The 21,334-nt window shown below is 39.2% G+C and overlaps 1 protein-coding gene across 4 annotated transcripts in view; it reads right to left on the reverse strand.

The window, feature by feature from the left end:
* sardh (sarcosine dehydrogenase) overlaps positions 1 to 21,334 on the reverse strand; it is a 61,572-nt gene that overhangs the window by 17,765 nt on the left and 22,473 nt on the right. For all 4 annotated transcript variants that reach the window (XM_058789558.1, XM_058789557.1, XM_058789556.1 and 1 more), the window contains exons 10-16: positions 17,440 to 17,530; positions 15,858 to 15,999; positions 11,357 to 11,440; positions 11,074 to 11,187; positions 10,256 to 10,394; positions 8,596 to 8,709; positions 8,291 to 8,438 (exon numbers count right to left, since the gene is read on the reverse strand). In XM_058789558.1, coding sequence (XP_058645541.1) covers positions 8,291 to 8,438; positions 8,596 to 8,709; positions 10,256 to 10,394; positions 11,074 to 11,187; positions 11,357 to 11,440; positions 15,858 to 15,999; positions 17,440 to 17,530 — 832 coding nt within the window. The remainder of the gene's footprint in view (positions 1 to 8,290; positions 8,439 to 8,595; positions 8,710 to 10,255; positions 10,395 to 11,073; positions 11,188 to 11,356; positions 11,441 to 15,857; positions 16,000 to 17,439; positions 17,531 to 21,334) is intronic.

Raw genomic sequence — 21,334 nt, forward strand, 5'->3', positions numbered from 1 at the left:
ACATAAGTGCATAGATAATTACACAAATTTAAATTTTTGTGTGAACTGTTCATTTAAATTTATTTTGTAGGAAACAACAAAATCTGGCTGCTTTGACTGATAAAACAGCCTGATATAATATTCATCTGCTGATTCCATCTCATGAGTTCATTGCTAATCATCACCCTTCAGTCAAGCACTCGGTGGCTTCAGAAACGCAGCTGTGGAAGCACGTCTCTAGATGACGGCAAAGCATATATTCACACTCCAGGAGTCAACATAAGCACACCGTCGCTTGCTCTGCAAACGCTGCATAAATCTCACTCCCGTATGACACCGGGATCATTTCAATACGCAGTCCTTCAGACACAATGTGGCTCATAACATCTCTACCCGAATACACTGCATCTTATGAGCTGGCGGGGCTACCGTCACCCCTAAATAACATCTAGACATCACAAACCGCCTGATTTATGCTAGGAGAACAAGTTCCTGAATCAACATCCTTTGTTGTTTCAGAAATGTTGAGCCTGGAACATGTCGTACTTCAGTAAATCACATTTTGAGGGAGGACAGCATAGTTTTCAGCATAATGTTGTATTTCTGGCAAAAATATCAAGAAGGCCTCTAATGAGGACAAGGCCAGCAGTACAATCACAGCAACACAGAAGGGTAAGTCAGACGGGACAGCATTACTCAGACAGACTCATGTTCTAGCATTTCATCAGCTGTATCTATGGACTGAGTTTCCTACGACATCAATCTGTATATTGAGAGAATTAATCCACATAATTTCAGAAAATACATAACTTGCATTGAACCAGAGTTTAGAGTGCTTTTTTTTTTCTTGGTTGTTGTTCATTTAAGCTCAATCACAGGTAAACCTTACCACAAAAGTTAAAGCAAAAATCTGGTTCCAGTGAGGTACTTACAATGGAAATGCCTAATATAGTTCATTAAAGAAAAAAGTAAATAACTTATTTTTTTTATTTTAGCTAGCCACCACGGCAAAATTTCTATTTATTTTGTTATTAAAAATTACATTTTCCCCTGCAAATTAAATTGCCCCGTTTAATTTTATTAGAAAAAAATAAAAATAACTACCATAAATTTGTACCATGATTTACAAAACGCTCACTTAAATGTCATTCAGTTTAACAATAGTTCATATAACAAAAAATGTTGTCATCTATAAAGAACCAGAATCATTAAAATCACATTAAAAGACTATTTAAACCAGCAACAAAATCTTTTAATTTGAATTCTTTTGCTATAATCCCTTAAACCACTAGGTTTTACCTATTTGTCAGCAAAATATTTAAATTGTTTAAAATAGAATATAATTTAGTATAATCACTTTTTATATATTTTAATAAGTACAGGTCAGAATAAGTATGCCGTTTCGTTGAATGACGATGGAACGTTATTTCACCCAAATTATGACATTAAAGTTTCAAATAACTTGTGAAAATAAAAAGTAGACACTTTACTTGCATTTAATATGCATTTTGTGTATATAAAATCACTTTTGTAAATTTAATTTGAGGCAGACAACAAAATGGGTCTTTGACCCATATACATTAATAAACAAAAACATTCACATGAAAATGGGAAATATAAAAACTAATTCAAAATAAGAAAACTATTCTATCTCAGTGATAATAAACTATGCTTTAAAGTCTGCTTATAATGTTAATCAAGTGTTTTTGCATCACAAATAATTTATTCATAATTTAAGTGATTTAGGTTTTGCAGTTTTTTTACATTCAATATATTGCAGTTCAATATTCAAAGCTATATTACATTTTTCTCATGACAAAATTAATGAGAAAATGTTTTTTTATATCAGAATTAAAGTACTGTAAGTGCTTTTATAAAATCAGCTTTACACATCTGCTCTTAAATACTACAAAAGTCACTTTCTCACCATAACCCTGCATTGAACCCAGAATATTCCTCCATGACAACATTTAAGGTAAGTGAACAAAGCGAGCAGCTGATTCTCACTGAATTTTAAGGTGTGCTGTGTGAATCTCTTGAGAGCGAACATTTGAAATGATGACCAGGAGATCAGACGGAGAAGCCGAGGAGCTGATAGTAGCTAGTGTTCATTAGAAACCCTGCTGTTCTAATTAGGATGTGACGGAGCAGAGCTGACAGGAGCCACGGCCCTCTGCTAAACCATGAAGAGTACAGTGCAGGAGATGAGGATTTCACAAAGCTGCTCCCTCTTTCATCTAGCTTTCATCTGGACATAAGTGGAGTGGAAAAGGACTGAAGGACACAGACCAAGGACACACTGTCGTGATGAGCAAAGCACAAGTGTTTTAAAGGGCTCATATAATGAAAAATCTGATTTCCCTTTCTTTCAGAACTACTTTCAGAACTCTGAGTCAAAAAGCCCTTTATTTGATACAAAGGCACAAAACCACTCATTCTGAGATAAAAGTCAATCTGGATAAAAGTCAACAGACAGGGATAAAAACAAAAAAGTCAATCTCATGCTTTTAAGAGCATCAGGCACTGGTAAAGAGTTACTATAATATAATACAGAGATATGCTGATATAATAGAGATATTTTGCTCAGGCTACAGCATCTAACAGTGGGGGTTAATCTCTGATACTAACTGGTCATATCTCGATGTCTTGGTTGTTGTCAATTTCACATGTAAAATAAGCATTTACATGAGAGTCAATGTACAACAACAAAATGGCCTATTAGATTCAAATGCAAAATATCACCTAAATTATAAACAAATTACAAAATGTGTGATGGAGTAAAACTAATTAACATTAAAAGTGGACTTTAAAGAACAAAAATAAAATAAAAATTAAATATTTGACTAACTAATTTAAAATCACATCAATAATATGTGACGGTTATACTGTTAATTAAATTAAATTTAATTTAATTCATAAAGCAAACTCCCTCAGAATATATTAATTAATTCCACTGTTCTTTCCTGCATCTCTTCATCTCTTTCCTAATTACACCTCTAAGACACTTCATAATGAATGACTGCAGTGTGATATTAGATTTATGGTTCTTTTTTCATCTGTTTTCTGCTGTTTACAGAGCAGAGGAGAAAACGTTTCGGTTATGTACGTAACCCTCGCTCCCTGGTGGAGGGAATGGAGACGTTATGTCGTGATGACATAGGGGATTTACTTGGAAGCCCCAATTATCTCTGACTTTAAGAGAAAACGCCAATGAATATTGGCTAGTGGATTTTGCATACCTGAGCCACTCCCCGTGCACACGGGCATAAATAGGCGGCAGGTGCATCCACTCATTAGGGTTTACGCTGAGGAGCCGAGAACGAGTCCCTGGCAACCAGCAATGGTTCAAGATTGTGGCATGAGGACATAACGTCTCCGTTCCCTCCATCAGGGAATGAGGGTTACGTACGTAATCAAGACATTCCCTATCTGTCGGGTCACTACGAGTTATGACGTGACGACATAGGGGTCCTATGGAAAGCGCCACAACCTGAACCCCGTCACAACCTTGTGGCATGCAGATGCTGACAAGCGAGCGCGTGACAGACAAATGCCATGCGAAAGGTAGCAACCTTCTCATCGCCCCAGCGCAAATTTACTAACCTTGGTGCCCGCAAGGACCACTGAGTACATCGCTGCTGGAGATAGCCAAGCCGCTGTTCCTTTCCCCGTAGAAGTCGGAAGGGATTTCGACCTTCAATGAAAGATAGCTTCAAGTCTTTCCTATTTGTTGTTACAGCTTGGCAGTAACGACGGGGAAGCGAGCCTTCCAGAGAAGGGCGCTACAGAGGCCACATCCTGCACAAAGAGAGGTAACATGTGGAGACACTGATATGGAAGTGAGCGCGGTCAGGAGCGCTGTCTTAGCTGACAGAAATTTCAGCTCGACTGAGTCCAGAGGCTCAAAGGGACCCCTCAGAAGTCCAGCCAGGATGACAGAAAGATCCCAGGGGGGCATCAGGGGTGACCTAGGAGGATTTAACCTTCTGGCACCCCTCAGGGACCGGCCATCCACTGCATCGTGATGGGCCGCGATAGCAGCCACATACACTTTCAAGGTGGAGGGTGACAGCCAACGCTCCAACCTTTCTTGCAGGAAAGAAAGCACTACTCCAATCATGCATCTTCGGGGGTCTTCTCGGCGAGAAGAACACCAGTTCGCGAACAGACTCCACTTCAGTGCATAGGCTTGCCTTGTCGAAGGAGCTCTAGCCTGAGTGATGGTCTCTACCACAGCCTGTGGTAGACCACTCAAGTCTGCCGCATCCCATCCAGGAGCCAAACATGGAGGTTCCACAGATCTGGACGCAGGTGCCATATGGTGCCGAGCCCCTGAGACAGGAGGTCCTTCCTCAGAGGAATGTGCCAGGGAGGGGCTGTCGCGAGGAGTATGAGTTTGGGAAACCAGGTCCGGGTGGGCCAGTACGGCGCGACCAGCAGGACCTGCTCCTTGTCCTCCCTGACCTTACACAGTGTCTGTGCAAGCAGGCTCACTGGGGGAATGCATACTTGCGTAGAGCCCGAGGCCAGCTGTGTGCCAGTGCGTACGTGCCGAGGGGGCCTCAGTCATGGAAAAATACAGCTGGCAGTGGGAGGACTCGCGGGAATGTGCCCCAGGAGCCACTGAAAGTGTTTCGGTGGTTCCACCATCCTGCCTGGTGAGAAGCGACACCACTCTCACCGAGTCTAACTCCATACTGAGAAAAGAGTTTCTCTGCACAGGGGAGAGCTTGCTCTTTTCCCAGTTGACCCGAAGCCCCAACTGACTGAGGTGCCGGAGCACCAGGTCCCTGTGATCGCGCGCGAGACAGTTGAGGATCCTGATGCCCACTTCCCATAACGGATCAAGGGCGCCCTTTGTGACTTACGCAAAGACTTGGATGGTGCAGAAGGCGTCGTGTTCTGACACATGCCCGCTGAACTCCCCAGGTCCCTGGGGGGACTGGCTAGAGACGCGTGGAGAGGCATCGCAGGCGAGAGTGAGGAGGCAGTGCGTCGCACGCTGTCAGCCTGCGAGCCTGAGAACCTGGAGGAAAGGGAAATTGCTCTTTCTTTGACAATGTGGTTACTGCTGGCCCTTGAGCCAGCGGCGGAACAGAATGAAATGATTCTCCCCCTGCCCTCCTGCGGGGGAAAGAGTGGCGCTGTCCTCGCCATCTCCTGAGATCGAGCAGCTTCCCACACCTCCGGGTTGCCCGGGGGGGGGCGCCTCGCTCCCGCGAAAGGCTCGACGCGCCGGCCTAGGTGACGATTCAGCACGGGGCGGAGCAACTCTGGAGGACACAGGAGGGCGCCCACGGCGACGAGCAGACTGGGGCTTGCCCTGCGGCAGAGCGGCGGCAGATGGTGCATCACGCTGGGTCAAGACACATGGCCTCGGTCTGCTTCTGTACTGCCGAGAACTGCTAGGCACAGTCCTCGACAGTGTCAGCCTGGGAGACGAGAGCGTCAAGAAAGCGCACTGTGTCGACATCACTCCTCTCAGCAGGCTGAGCCAAAGATGGTGGATGGTGCTCTTGGCCCACAAGTGTGGACATCGCCTTCCAGAGGGACCGTGCTGTGACTTCCGTCGCCCGTAGGGTGAGGTCAGTCGCTGAGCATAGTTCCCGCATCAACCTCGGGTTGGTACTACCCTTGTGCATTTTAATGCCTTGGCTGGTGTACTCGCAGGATAGCCGTGGCATGCAGGGCAGTGGCGGCTTGGCCCACGAAGACGATTCCTCCAAGTGCTGGGGTTTTGCGTGCACAAGTGCACCGCAAGCGCACTCTCCACCTGGGAAATGTCAACATACCCCCTAGCCGCCCCACCATCGAGGGTAGCGAGGATGCGGGAGGCAGACGAGCCGCTTCTGGCCGTAAAATGGGGCATCCACGACTTCGTCAGCTCCTCATGCACTTCCGGGAAGAAAGGAACTGGGGCAGGGCGTGGTTGTGAGCCACGGCCCATGCCGAGGAACTAATCATCTCGCCGCGAGGGCTCAAGACTGGGAGGTGTGCATGCCTCCAGCCCAATGCTCACAGCGGCCCGGGAAAGCACGGCCGTCAACTCTGGGTCCGATTCGGCGGCGGCCGCGACACCCGAGGGAGGCAGCCCCGCCTAATCTTCAGAGGACGATTGCCAATCCCCTGATGCTGCGATCGACATCTGATCCTCTATCGGCGCACCGAATGAAACGCTGAGCACGCCGTGAAACGGCACAGCAGAATCACCGGGGAGCCGCACAGAACAGCTGCTGCGGGAGGAGTGAGAGGTCCGTGGGGACTGGCCCAGCGGAAAAGCTCTCACTGTAACCCTCAGATCGCCCAGAGCACTTAGCCGATGAGGAGAGAGAGGCGCGATCGCAGCGCTGCCATGGTTACATGCTCAGAACGAATGCATAAACCATCCACGAACGCAGCTTCAGCGTGCTGGATGCCCAGACACTGAAGACAACGATCATGGCCGTGGACGGAGAATAGGAAACGACCGCAAACAAGAGGACACAGCCGGAACGGCGTCTTTAAAAAGACGCGAACCGACTAATTTGCTCTTTTAGGAAATCTGCTCTTTTAGTTGAAGTGCCCAGGGGAATCGCTGCAGACAGGGACACCGCTGTTCACACCGTAACACCAACCAGAACAGCTTCCAGACAGATGATGAATGGCTTTGTGGAGATCAACATGTTCACCCACTCGGCTCCTAAGCAAAAATCTAATGAGCGCACACTTTTAATAAATGGATCATTACATATACGGAATTATCAATATCATGTGTTATGACACTAATATAGTTATCATTACAGTTAAAGGCAGGGTAGGTGATTTGGTTTAAAAACATTTTTTGTTATGCTTGTTGAAAGTCTCTTCACACCTTAATAGCAATCGTCTAAATATATTTGTTTGTATTTGTTAGGGATATCACAATTCTCAAAATATTGAACTGTTCGGTACAACATCCACGGTTCAATACATGCTTGTGAATTGCGGTTTTTCATTTAGATAATTTCTGTGGGTTTTATTTATCCATTTGTGTGCCCCTGAGTCTATTTGCTGAGATGAGAAAATGCTTCCCCGCTTATAATCTGCATTTGAAAAAGCAACATATGACAAACGCTCCTGAAATGACTTGTAATGAGAAGCATTTCTAACCTGTTGTCCAACAAAAGAGAGGTTTATAACTTGTTTTTACTTCACAATATCAATCGAGTGTTTGAAATAACTTTTTGTAATCTGATGTGGCTTCTTATCAGAATGAGGCAGAAAATATATTCTATACTGTAACAAAGTCTATGTCGGCTATGCTTACAAATATACTCAATCATTATGAAAATACCCGAGATGACACAGATAAACTATTTATTTCCGCAGGCGAGTGTTTAATGTCCTTATGCTTCATCATTCAAAAAGTTTCTATCTTTTTTATTCAGTTACAGCGATAGCGATGCCATTGCCCATATTAGGGATTTCCTGAAGCTTCATCAGTTCTATTACTTTTGTGATGTATATGTGGAGTTTCTGCACAATGGCGCTCTCTGGCTACCAGTTATGAATGAAACACTCCATAATGGCCAATCCAACCTATTTTAGGAAAAAATAGGAAAGATAATACCTCTCTCAAAAGAAATTCTAAGTAAACATAAGTTTAAATGAGTTTTTTGTTGTTAATTTGTTTTAAAAATCACGCTAAAAATCAGCGAACCGAGGTATGTATTGAACCGCGGGCTAACTGTATTGTTGCCTCCCTAGTATTTATATAGTCTATAGAAAGCTGTAGGACCATAAAATGTTCGACCAATCAGATTATTTGGTCCGAAGGCTACGATAGACTGTCCTACCTGCCTGTCAATGTATGTATTTGCACACCTCCACACACTGTTCGCACAGACATGGTACGTCATCAGTGCATTGAGTTACTCTATTGGAGACCGAGCGAGAATGCATGGCGTTATTATTGTAATATTATGCACTTTGTACTGTAATGTTTTCTCACCGGTGAACGAGACATGAGGTAATCTGACAGCGTTGCGTTCAATCCTCTACCAAAGGCGTCGCTCACCGTGCCGCTGGTTAGCCTCTGGTCTGTCCGTACGCGATCGTGTTTTGGAGGAGGCGTAGCTTTGGAGAGTGATTTGCGGGGAGGATGGGATCTTATGCTTTCTAAGCTAGCTTGCTATTGCTAGCCTCTCTGAAACTGCCAACCCTAGTTTTAATCTTCTTGGTCAACAAGCCATTAGACTTTGGCCCAAAGAAGATGTATATATACTCAACTCAGGGGCTGACTAGGTTTTGAACAGAGCTTATTTATACAGTATGTTTGTGTACTTGTGCTAACCTCTTGGGTCCCTGTATGCTGACCATGCCCATGTCCTCAGTGTGGTCTATTAGTGTGCAGTGGAAACCCTGGTCCTGCAGCACTGCCTGAATGTGGCTCCAGTTATGCTGCGCCACACCACCTCCGATGGCCAGGTAATACGCCTCACCTTGAGGACATACAAACATCGAGAGTGAGGTGAATATAAACTCCACACATCCTCATCACATGCTGATGAGACGCACAGGACTTCCTCTAACTTCCTGTTTCTATGCCTCACACATCAGTTCTGTGACCCTGAAAGAAATAAATCTTGTGTTGTTTACCATTAGATTCGGGTGTGAGTGGGAGGTGGGCGGGGCTTGGCTCCAGACGACTGACAGTGAGGTCAGACTCGACCCCGCCCCTATTGTTTAACATGCAGGTGTAGACTGTGGACCCTGAAAAACACAAAAGGTCAAGATGATTACACTTCAGTTGGGTTTACCACTGAAACTATGTAGTCAGACAAGGCAATGAATGTTAATGAATACTGGATATACAGTGGGTACGGAAAGTATTCAGACCCCCTTAAATTTTTCACTCTTTGTTATATTGCAGCCATTTGCTAAAATCATTTAAGTTCATTTTTTTTCCTCATTAATGTACACACAGCACCCATATTGACAGAAAAACACAGAATTGTTGACATTTTAGCAGATTTATTAAAAAAGAAAAACTGAAATATCACATGGTCCTAAGTACTCAGACCCTTTGCTGTGACACTCATATATTTAACTCAGGTGCTGTCCATTTCTTCTGATCATCCTTGAGATGGTTCTACACCTTCATTTGAGTCCAGCTGTGTTTGATTATACTAATTGGACTTGATTAGGCAAGCCACACACCTGTCTATATAAGACCTTACAGCTCACAGTGCATGTCAGAGCAAATGAGAATCATGAGGTCAAAGGAACTGCCTGAAGAGCTCAGAGACAGAATTGTGGCAAGGCACAGATCTGGCCAAGGTTACAAAAAAATTTCTGCTGCACTTAAGGTTCCTAAGAGCACAGTGGCCTCCATAATCCTTAAATGGAAGACGTTTGGGACGACCAGAACCCTTCCTAGAACTGGCCGTCTGGCCAAACTGAGCTATCGGGGGAGAAGAGCCTTGGTGAGAGAGGTAAAGAAGAACCCAAAGATCACTGTGGCTGAGCTCCAGAGATGCAGTCGGGAGATGGGTGAAAGTTGTAGAAAGTCAACCATCACTGCAGCCCTCCACCAGTCGGGGCTTTATGGCAGAGTGGCCCGACAGAAACCTCTCCTCAGTGCAAGACACATGAAAGCGGCCAAGTACAGGGATATCCTGGACGGAAACCTTAACATTTTAAACCGAAGGTTTACCTTCCAACAAGACAATGACCCTAAGCACACAGCTAAAATAACGAAGGAGTGGCTTCACAACAACTCCGTGACTGTTCTTGAATGGCCCAGCCAGAGCCCTGACTTAAACCCAATTGAGCATCTCTGGAGAGACCTAAAAATGGCTGTCCACCACCGTTTACCATCCAACCTGACAGAACTGGAGAGGATCTGCAAGGAGGAATGGCAGAGGATCCCCAAATCCAGGTGTGAAATTTGCATCTTTCCCAAAAAGACTCATGGCTGTATTAGATCAAAAGGGTGCTTCTACTAAATACTGAGCAAAGGGTCTGAATACTTACTGAATTACTTTCAGTTTTTCTTTTTTAATAAATCTGCAAAAATGTCAACAATTCTGTGTTTTTCTGTCAATTTGGGGTGCTGTGTGTACATTAATGAGGGAAAAAAAATGAACAAATTATCTTAGCAAATGGCTGCAATATAACAAAGAGTGAAAAATTTAAGGGGGTCTGAATACTTTCCGTACTCACTGTATGTGAAGAATCGAAAAAAGGAAGTGAAAATGCATGCACTCTGGATGGGGGATTGAACTGACTGACAGACAGACATCACAGAGATCCTCACCTGGAGCTTTGTTGACATCAGCTGTGAACAGCCAATCAGCTGCCTTCTTTGCATCCGGACCAGTCAGGTAAAACTTACCAAAGTAGGACATATCAAACACAGCTACAGCATTCCTGCAGGTCAGACACTCGTCCCGAATCTGGAATGAAACAATGTAAAAATGTTTAAAAACATTTTAAAAGCAAACGAAAAACAAACACAGAAAACAACACAAAATAAAATTAAAAAGACAAAGAAAACAAAACAATAAAATATATATAAAAAATAATCAAACAGCTACAGCATTCCAACTGGTCAGACTGAATCTAGAATTAAAAATTAAAATATACAAATATTTTTACAAGTATTTTAAAAGCAAAACAAAACAAAAAATACAAACACACAACAAAACACAAAAAAAACTAATCCAAAAACTAAAAATAAACACAGCTACAGCATTCCAACAGGTCAGACAAAATTGAAAACATTTTAAAAGCAAAGCAAAACAAAACAAAAACACAACACAAAAATAAAAACACAAAAACATTATGAATAAAACAAAATAAAATGTCAAACACAGATAAAGCATTCCTACAGGCCTAAAATGAAATAAAATATAAAATAAATAGAAAATAAAATAAAATCACATAATAAATAGATAAAAAATAAAGAAATAAGAAAAAAAAACAACTTTAAAAAACAACAACAATAAAACAATACAAAACAAACAAAACAAAAACAAATCAATTAAATGCTGAAAACAAACCTGTTTAGTCATTCAGACAAGAAATTCTTACGGACAACTGATGCTACAAACACTCTCAAACACACATGCTCACCACATCATGATGTGGAGGGAAGTCAAACGTATACTCTTTGCCTAGTATCTCACTGTATTTGTAATCAGTGTTCTTGGGAACATCATAGGCACCATAGTAATCATAATCCAGAACCTGAGAAAAGCACAATTGCAAACAACAATTTAGCAGACAAATCAATCAATAATCATCTGATACAGACCTCAGAGGTTTGTAGTGGGTTATACAGTATATGTCATAATGAACACAGAACAATTTCCGCCCTACAGAACAGTGCATTTGTGTGTGTGTGTTGAAATCTCACTGGAGCAGGTCCACCCCGGTTGAACCATCCGGGTCTCTCCCAACCGTGTCTCTCTTGAAACATACAGCCCTGTTCCTGTAGCACCTGTTAAACAACACAACCATCAAAAATCAGGCCAAAAATAAACCTCAATCACTGTAGCACTACATTGCCACTGGAAATCTCATCTTCATTGATCTGTGTTTTTTTTCTGTGAAGTATTCTACTTTGTTGTCGCAACTTCTGCTGATTCGTCACAAAGATATGTTCTCTAGCTGGCTAGCATAGATGAATTTAGCTGAATTTGCGAAAATGATTTGCAATAGTCTTGAATGCATCCGTAAGAATGTGCTAAAAAATTATAGATGCATCATTTCCATTTATAAATAACATTTTACATACAGTATAAATAACATTTTTATGAATACCAGCAGTTTTAATGAACAATAAAATGTTTTAATTAAAACTTAACATGTAATGAACAATACAAATATAAAAAATATAAAAATTCTAGGGCTGTTGATCGACTAAAAATGTATTGCTGCAATATTAAAATGTATGATTTAATCAAATATATTTTCACACTGATTTCCAAATTAATGTGGATACAAAGTCAGTATTTAAAATATCTGACATTTTACTTTTTTTTTTTTTTTAATGTTAGTATTTTTTATTAAGTACCATAAAAGCAAATATAAACGACACCAATACTGATACTGATGCTTAAAATGGATTAATATTATATCCATAATTTTTTTTTTTTTTGAAGATAAAATTTGTAATTACACCCATGCAACATTACAGTATAACTGAAATGGCAAATTATCAGATTATTTATTTATTTATTTTATTTGGCATTTGTTAACAAGTACTAACAACTCTGCATTTATTATTTTTTAACACATTAAATGGCAACTTTTCCCTAAAAATACATAATGTTTTCCACTTTACTAGAAACCCACTGACATTAAAACTACAATCAAGTTGAAATATCAGAAACTAGATCAGTTGGCACTCATATGCGCCTTGCAAACCATTATCAAACTCATATTTTTAATGCATCCTCTGTAATTTTTACATTTTTTCAAGAAACTCATTGCCATGCTCAGCCAGCTTTCCCAGTATGTTCTAGGCAGCTCGTAAGGTGTTGTGAGCAACTGTTTTCTTCACAGTTTATGGTGTCTGTACACATTCATGTCTGTACTGAGGGTTAGGGGTCCTTTATCACATAGGTAAAAGTAATATGATGCCCAAATCAATCCTGATTTTGAGCAGAATTGCAGTTTAGACAGTACAAACTTGTCCACATAAGAGTTTTGGATGTGTCATCCTTCCCTCACGCTTTTGTTTAGCACCGCTCAAAATAGCCCGTCACGATTTCTCTAGCTATTCTTGAGCTCTAAAACAAAAAGAAAGGAACTGGTCCACCCTCCACCCCGGCCCCCCACACAGCACCAGATTCTCTCTTTCTATCTCCCCGGCCAGAGAAACACCGGTTGCTAGGCAATTTGCCCTCCTTCTCCAGGGTTTTTGAAGTCCATACATTATTCTCCTGGAGTAAAGTATGAGCTGACGAGCTTTCCATGAGTCACGCACAGCAGCTCGTCGTCTTATCCAGCATGAAACGCTATTATTTATTGTTTTTGATAATGATAAGGCTAGCGTTTCTTTAACAGGCTCAGGCTAAAAATATTATTTGCCAGAATTAATTCGGCCGCTGTTGCCATGCCAATGAGCCACTAGGGTACATGCTGTCCATGCCGTTACTTAACAGAGGAATTTATGGAAGTGTGTGTCAAAATACACACTCTTAGGTGGAGATAGAAGAAATGTAAAGCAGACGTTTCTAGAGGTAAAAACAAACCTGACAAGGATCCTCCTGCTGTCAAGGTTTGCTGGATTGCTTTCCTGAGCATATCATGTGGTGTAAGTAATAGAAAGCTTGGGAGTTTATGGAATAGTTCACACAAAAATGAAAATCAGTCATAATTTATTCACCCTCATGTTGGTCAAAATCTTCAGTGGGAGACAAAAGGGGTCAACCTCCAAAAATTGATGGATAAATGGATAAAAACTAGGGCTGCACGATATTGGAAAAAAGTGATATTACGATTTAAATTTTTTCTGTGATTTATATTGTGATATGACATTTTTCTTAGGAATTCTCACAAAGATACTTGAATAGCTATTTATGGGGAAAAAATTCATCATTGTAGAATACTTGGTGTTATTTATTTTTATTTTTTTACATTTTATTATTATTATTATTCAAAAGCAAACCTTTTAAAACTATTCAACAGAATTAAAAAAAAAAAAAAACAATAATAATAAAAAAATAATAAATACATTGCAATACAACTATTGCACTGCAAAACAAAAAAGGAGGAGTAATTAATAATAAATAATTTTATTTTATAGCACACTTTAAAATTACAATACTAATTTTTTTTCTTTCTTCATTTTCAAATGTAAAAAAAAAAGAGGGTTTTTTTTTGGCAGTTTGCATATATAAATATATGCGCTGCCAGTTTCAGAGGGAAACATGGCACTACATTAATTTACACAAGAGCATATAGTTTTATAACACAAAAAAACTTTTTATATAGTATTATAGATATTATAGTATTATAGATTTTTTTGTATAGTTGTTTTAATGTAATTTAAGTTGAAATGACTTATACATCCAAGTTGATTAAACTTAAAACATTAGCTGCTACCTTCAATTTTTAAGTTGAAATAGTTGAACATGTTTTACAGTGTATTTAATAATTCAATCACAGCCTTCACGATTAGCGATCGCACAATATTTTGCAGTCCTAACTAAAAAACACATTAAATGGAAAAGAACAGCCTGAACATTCTTTAAAATATCTTTGTTTGAGTTCTACAGAAGAAAGTCATACAGGTTTGGAACGAAATGAGAGTGAGTAAATGATGACAGAATTTTCATCTTTCCTCTAACACACAAAAAGCTGCTCAACATTTCTACATATTAATATGAATGAAGGGTGAAAAGTTAACTTTTGAGATTAGATGAAAGGCAGGCGTCTTTTTAAGCAAGTTATATCGGTATCACATCCCTTTGCTAGCACTTAGCTGGATTAGCTCAGGAAGATTTCCAAGCTGGAAACAGATGAAATATTAAGGAAGAATGTCTAATTTATAGTCATCTTAGTGAGGCTCAGTGGTCTAAATGAACGCAGAGTGTTATTATTGCTAGCTATCTATATTTCAGCAGGCTATTATTCACAAGGATGAAGCCTTCTTGTGCGGCTTCATGCCTGGAGCCTAGCCAGAACAAAGCGGTATTTTTGGAAACACTTAAACATCATCTTTTTAGCAGTAGCTTAGCAACAAGTCCTTCGAGCCCCACAGATGCTGGCAGCGAAACACTGGCTAATAGATTCACACAGAAGACTTTTGGCTAGCTAAGTGTAAGCTAAGTTGCCAAGTTGTGAGATTTCTCAACTTAAATAATGATTTACACTTAAAGGGATGACGTTTTGATGCAATTAACACAATTTGTTCTCGGCACAGGCTTGTGGAAAGTTTGTAGTCTCAATACGACCAATTACAAACTGACAGGAAGACGGGTGAGAAAGCAGGAAACTGAGACCGAGAGAAAGAGAAAATGAGACGCATTTATTTCCCATTAGTACTTAGCTACATTATTCTCTTGACGAAGCTAATTAAGCTCACTGCTAAAGGCACGCTAACAGCAAAAAGTACCATATACCTAATATGTTCTGGTCATATTTCATTACAAAATCAATAGAAAATGAAGGACTATTAAGATTTTTTTTTTTTAACTGAGCCATTATTTTCATGACCTTAAATTCAGTTTAACAATTACCACTATTATGTACATTTGTGGTTATTTTATTTTTTATAGATTTATTTTAAAGAAATATAGAAAACACTGTATTTTTGTGAAAAACTGCTATACGTTTTTTCATGATTCTTTGATGAATAAAAAGTTTTTTTTTTATAATTATTTGAAATAAAAATAAAGGACATTTATGTAACAATGTTAAAGTTTTTACTGTCACTTTTGATCAATGTAATGCATCCTTGCATCCTCATTTAAAAAAAAAAGAAAAAAAAAAATCTATGTTTTGTTTTTTATGCATTATTGTAATGACAATGAGATTCTTTCTGCATTAAGGGGTTGTACTTCATTGTCATTAGAAATAAGAAAATGGAAATGGACACAATGGAAAAATAAATAAAATAAATAAATAAATAAAATTTATTAAAAATTTAAATAAAATATATATTATATTACATTTTTTTTAAATAAAATTTATTTAAAATTATTATATATATTTTTTATATAGTGGCAACATTTCAGGTGGACCAGCCTGAAAAAACGAATTTCTTTGTATGATTTGAGTAGCAGATAGGCCCATTTAATGTGCATGCAAGTATAGAAAATTATATTTGATTATTATGGACAGTAAAACAAAGATGTCTCGAGTCAGTGGTTCAAAGGGGATAAAGAGGAGTAAGAGCAGGACTGAACCTGGTGGAAGGGGTCTTTTCTCATGTTGCGGCTGGCCAAAGGTTCATCAAACGGGAAAACTACTGAATAGTTTTTGGCATACGACTCGTGACTTCGCTCTCGGATCCATCGGTTGTTGTTGGTCAGGGAATGGTGGAACCGCCTACAGACACAGAAAAAGAGAGAGGAAATAAGAAACTGAGGCACACATACAGATACGTCTCATCATTTTGAAGGCACAGGAGCAAATGCTAGCGCAGGCTGGACAGTGAGTTCAGAGCGTCCTGAATGCAGCTGACCTACGTAATACCTCTCATCTGATGTCCTGAGCTCAGGGTCACGATGCTCCTTTCACAGATGCAATTACGCAGCCACTGAACACTGCATATTAACAAAACCTGTGTGGTGTTTCTAATACTCTAGTAGAGTTGGCAATCAAGAACTGACTCTTATTTAGTAGAAAGCATGATCTTCATGATGTTTGGTGTGGTTAATGGTTCCTAAATGTCTGAATTCCTTCACCAGTTTGGACAAAACACCATTTTAAAATATGTCCATATAGTCTTATTTAGGGATGCACAATTTGGATTTGATGTTGTTGTTTTTTTTAAATAAAATTTTCTAAAAAAAAAAAACAATTTAACATGATTTTAAAAATAAATTAAAAAAGCTATAGGTTTGCTGTGCTTATGTGTGGGGCTGCACAATTTTGACATTTTAAATAATAATTTAATTAATATTTAATTATGAATATTATTAATCATTTAATAATGTTTAAATTATTATTAATAATGAATAATAATTTACTATTTAAAATGTAACTGTAAAATTGTTTTAGAAAAATATAATAATAATAATTTTAAATTAGAACTGTAAAATTACATTACTAATATTTATGGTTGCCTTAATTTCTTCATTTTTAATTGTTACACCATCCAGCTGTTATTTTGGCAGAAAACCGAATGGATGGCTTCTCTAAAGTTTCTCTTTTGTTGACAACAGCTGGTTAGCACTTGACTCAAACTCTGGAGAAGATGCAGAGATGAGTTTGTGTGGAGCATCATTTGCTGTAAACTGAGCCGAAAACACCTAAGACTAAAACAAACAAAAAGACTAAAAACAACGGATCACGAGCTGCTCACGTGTAAATGAACACGAAGCAGTGCTTCACTCTAAAACATGCAGTGCATATATTTAATGAATTTGCAGCTCTTATGATTTATAATCGCATTGATTTTGGCTTTATTTTGTGCAGCACTAGACTGAATTGTGAACTAATTACTTTCACGATCTCTTAGTAAATGAATGAGAAAGAAGTTTGAATCATCTAACAACTGACTGACTCATTGAATAGTTCAGGGGTGCGTTTCCCAAAAGCAACTATGGTCGCAAGTTCCGTCGTTACCAATAAAGTTCAATGGAACTAACGACCATAGTTCTTGGGAATAGTTCTTGACTCACTGAATCACAAATAATTACTTATGTCACGACTGACTCAAAATGTTGAAATCCCCCATCTCCCACTGGTCGGAAAAACAGATAGTCTCAAACACAGTAAATATACAGTAATACTCAGAGAAACGCTTGTTCACACAAAACGTACCTGATATCATATCCGTACATGTCTTTCTCAGGACGGCCGTGAACGATCCAGTGAGCCAGCTCTTTGCCGCATCCTCCTCCTAACATCATACCTGCCAATCAAATCACAGAGCATACGTCAATCATCATCCCGCCACGTTCATAACTGTCAGTCAACTTTATCCTACTTCAGACAATCAAACTTGTGTACAACCCTAAGCAACACGGCACACCATTTACCAACTTACAAAGTACCTCTCTAGAAACAATCTGACTGACAGCTGCCAATCAATTCATCACGAACGAGACCCAGCAGAGTTGTACCGTCAGAGCAAATCAATCTTTGCCAGCTCAGAGCGGACAGAGGAGGAATAATGAACAGAAGCAGAGGAATGCCAAGGAGGAATGAAGGACATTGTGAAGTGAGAGACAAATCAGACGGGGAGTGAAATGAATGGGCGACAGGATCTTGGAGTGTAAGAGTCGCAGCGAGCGCCCGTGGAGATGTTGGCGGCGTCTCTAAAGGACTTTTGGCTCATTAGCTGGCTGATGACTTCATTAACATTAGCCGGCAACCACAGAGTCGCTGAGTAATGTCCGCCTTGAAGTCCATGCCACGTCACTGCTTTATCTCTTAAGCATTTCTAGAGCACTCATGACAAAGCAGAAATGGTGCTTACAGTGATGTCTTAGATGCCATTCAAAGAGAATGTGTTTTTGTATTTAAAAACGTGAGATGCAGAAGAATGAAAAAGGTCTAGAGACACGTTTTTGAAAGTTTAACTTCTTCTAACCGTCAAGCCTGAGATATGAAATAACAGGCAAAAAAAAAAAAAAAATTATATATATATATATATATATTTTTTTATATTTAGAAAAGTTTGCATGTTTTTTGTTAGGCGTCATATTCTATACATCTTTTATGGCTTGTTTCCACCACTGAATAAAACATTAAAAAGATAATTGTGATTTTTTATCTCACTATTTTATCTCACAATATTGAGTAAAGGCCCGTTCACACTAAGAACGATAACTATAAAGATAAAGATATTAGCGTCCACACCAGAGAACCATATCGTCTGTTTATTCTAAGCGCACGCTCGTCTGCCACTTTAAATTCTTAAGCTCGTTATAGCAGGATGGATTCTGATTGGATGTCAATGTTTTTATCGTTCGTCAGCTGGAAAAAAATCGTTCTGAAAGTGATTCTAACGATATAGTTTCTCTGTGCCTTTATCGTTATAGCTGTGGACGATTTTTAGAACTAGATCTTTATCGTTGTCTTTATAGTTGTCGTCCTTGGTGTGAATGGGCCTTAATTCTCGCAATTCTGAGAAAAAAAAAATTCTGCTTCTTTTTTTAATTGTAATTCAGAGTTTATATATGGCAGTCACCTTTTTCATTTTTTAAACGGGCTTCCACAGAATATGGAATTCATAGGAGAAAACACGTAAATTTTTAAGAAAGAACACCTAAATTCTTGCAGCTAGAAATCAATTTTATAATAGTATAACAGACTACTTACATAAAATACATATAAATACCAATAATATTTCTTAGTAAGATGATATTTTAAATGATTATTTTCATGATCAAAGATCTGTAGCTCTTATTGTGGGGGCAAATATATATAATGCAATACAAAGATGATTGAGAGATGAACAAATAAACATTCCTCAAAAGCCTGATTATCATATTTGATACTAAAATTTAAATAGGATTTTCCTTAAAAGATGATACATGGATAATCAAGTAAACCTAAGCTTCAGTCCAGTAAATATTTATCTTGAAATATTACTAACAATATCAAAAGTTATTCTTTTTTTAAGTTTTATTTATGGGCTTTTATGCTTTTAATGGACAGGTAAGTAGAGAGCAGACAGGAAAGCATTGGGTGAAGAAAGGGGAGTGGGATCGGCAAAGGACCTCGAGATGGGAATCAAACTCGGGTCGTTGCAAACACAGTTGCGCTACGTGTTAGCGCACAAACCACGAGGCTATTGCCGCCGACATCAAAGTTATTCTTATGTTTACTTTATAAAATCAAGGGTGGATGTTTTAACGATTAAAATAAAAGTATAAACTATCAATCAGATTCCAGAAAGATTGTGAACAACAGGTTTTTCAGCAAAGTCTTGATCTTGTTTATAATTTAGAGACTGCATGCATCATGCACAAGACTCTGCAAAAGAAATGGTCAAACATGTCTGTTTAACACGTTTACATAGAAAAACCCCAAGGAAAAGAGGAGCACAGTATGATGCAAAAACATTTTCCGCCTGAACCTGCACATAGTGCTTTTTACATCATCCAGAACTTCTTCTGTTCAGAACTGCTTGAAAATTGTGAAATTTTTGCATTTTTGTACTTGCCACCCAACCCTGAATCTTCCTCAAGGCGTTTGAGTTAAAGATTCAGTTCTCCCAAAAATGGAAATTCTCATTATTCCGTTCCAAACGTGACTTCCTTTCTTCTGAGGAAGATAAAAGAAGATATTTTGAAGAATGTCTCAGTGTTTTTGTCCATTCAATAAAAGTGGGGTCCATTTTTTTCTTTTTTTTGACTTATACATTATTGACAAAACAGAAGAAAGGAAGTCATACAGGTTTGTACCAACACAACTCAATTATAATTTTTATTTCTGGTTGAAATATCCATTTAATGTGATTCGTTGCCTCTTCCAAATGACCATTAGAAACATTTACACCTCTAGAAGTGGCCAACCAACCAGATTTCAGTGACTGACAAGCAAGCTCTTGCCATTTTGTGAGCAATATGCATCAGCCTGCAAACGTCCTCGATGAAGAGTGCAGCACATGAGCTTCCCTGATGACTGCAGAACCGCTGTGTTGAGGTACAGGTGAACTGTTGGCACAGGAATTAGAGCTCAACACTGCATGAGTTAATGCTACCATGTGTAGACTTTCCCATCTATGTTTTCCTCGCTGGACACACACACACACCAGTACTCTTTCTTCATCAAAGCAGCGACCAAATTACTAGCGGTATTTCTGCAAATGTCAGGGGAGATGAGAAAGAAAACAAGGGGGAATAAAATGAAAGAGAGAGGGAGGTTGAGAGAAGGAAGCTTCAGAGCGCTATATAAGACATCCCGATCACATAAACGTAGGTGCATGAGAATACACGGCTCCGTTTCAAAACCAAGAACTGCCTACATAGATAGCTGCCTTCTAAGACAGCATCCTAAAGGCCCTGACATACTTCAAGCGAAATGTGTGACAATTTAAAATAAAAATCTGGCCAAAACAGGTGTTTTGAGGTTTGTTTTGGTGGTCTGAAACATCTCGCCAGCACAAACTTTCCAGGAAATCTTGCTGCTGACTGTTTAATACCTTTGGTTTATGTAATAGGTAGGTGTGGCTCTCTGGCTCCGCCTTCTTTGACTCTCCTTCTTTAATTCTTTTTAGGTTAATTTGTTCACTCAGTCGGTTGAGGTCAGACACAAATAACATTTTGTCACCTTTTGTTATTTTTTGTTGTGGTATTGAGAGGAATGCGCACAGCACATATTTACAGTACATGTTCATCTAAACGCTAACAGTATATCATTGCACAGTTATTTCATACTTCTGTAACTTTGCTGCAAGTTTTAACCATGAAACCTCATGAGGGAACTGATTCAAAAAGCTCTACACACTATAGGCAGCAACTGAAATGAAGCCCACAGCAGCTTTAACCCACAACTGATTTCATTGTAGCTTAATGTTAGCATGTTGCTAAGCTAACAGCTAATCCAATGTTTATGTTTAAACACAGAACTATTTTTAGTCAATACTTGTTATTTGGTTAATTGCTCTCTTTGTTGACCATCTTGAGTGATTTTTTTCTCCACTTATCTTGCTGCATTTCAGGATTGCGTTCTCCTCAAAGGCTGCATTAAAAGTTCTGTCATAAAA

This window comes from Onychostoma macrolepis, chromosome 10 (assembly GCF_012432095.1).
Source record: "Onychostoma macrolepis isolate SWU-2019 chromosome 10, ASM1243209v1, whole genome shotgun sequence".
Taxonomy (NCBI): domain Eukaryota; kingdom Metazoa; phylum Chordata; class Actinopteri; order Cypriniformes; family Cyprinidae; genus Onychostoma; species Onychostoma macrolepis.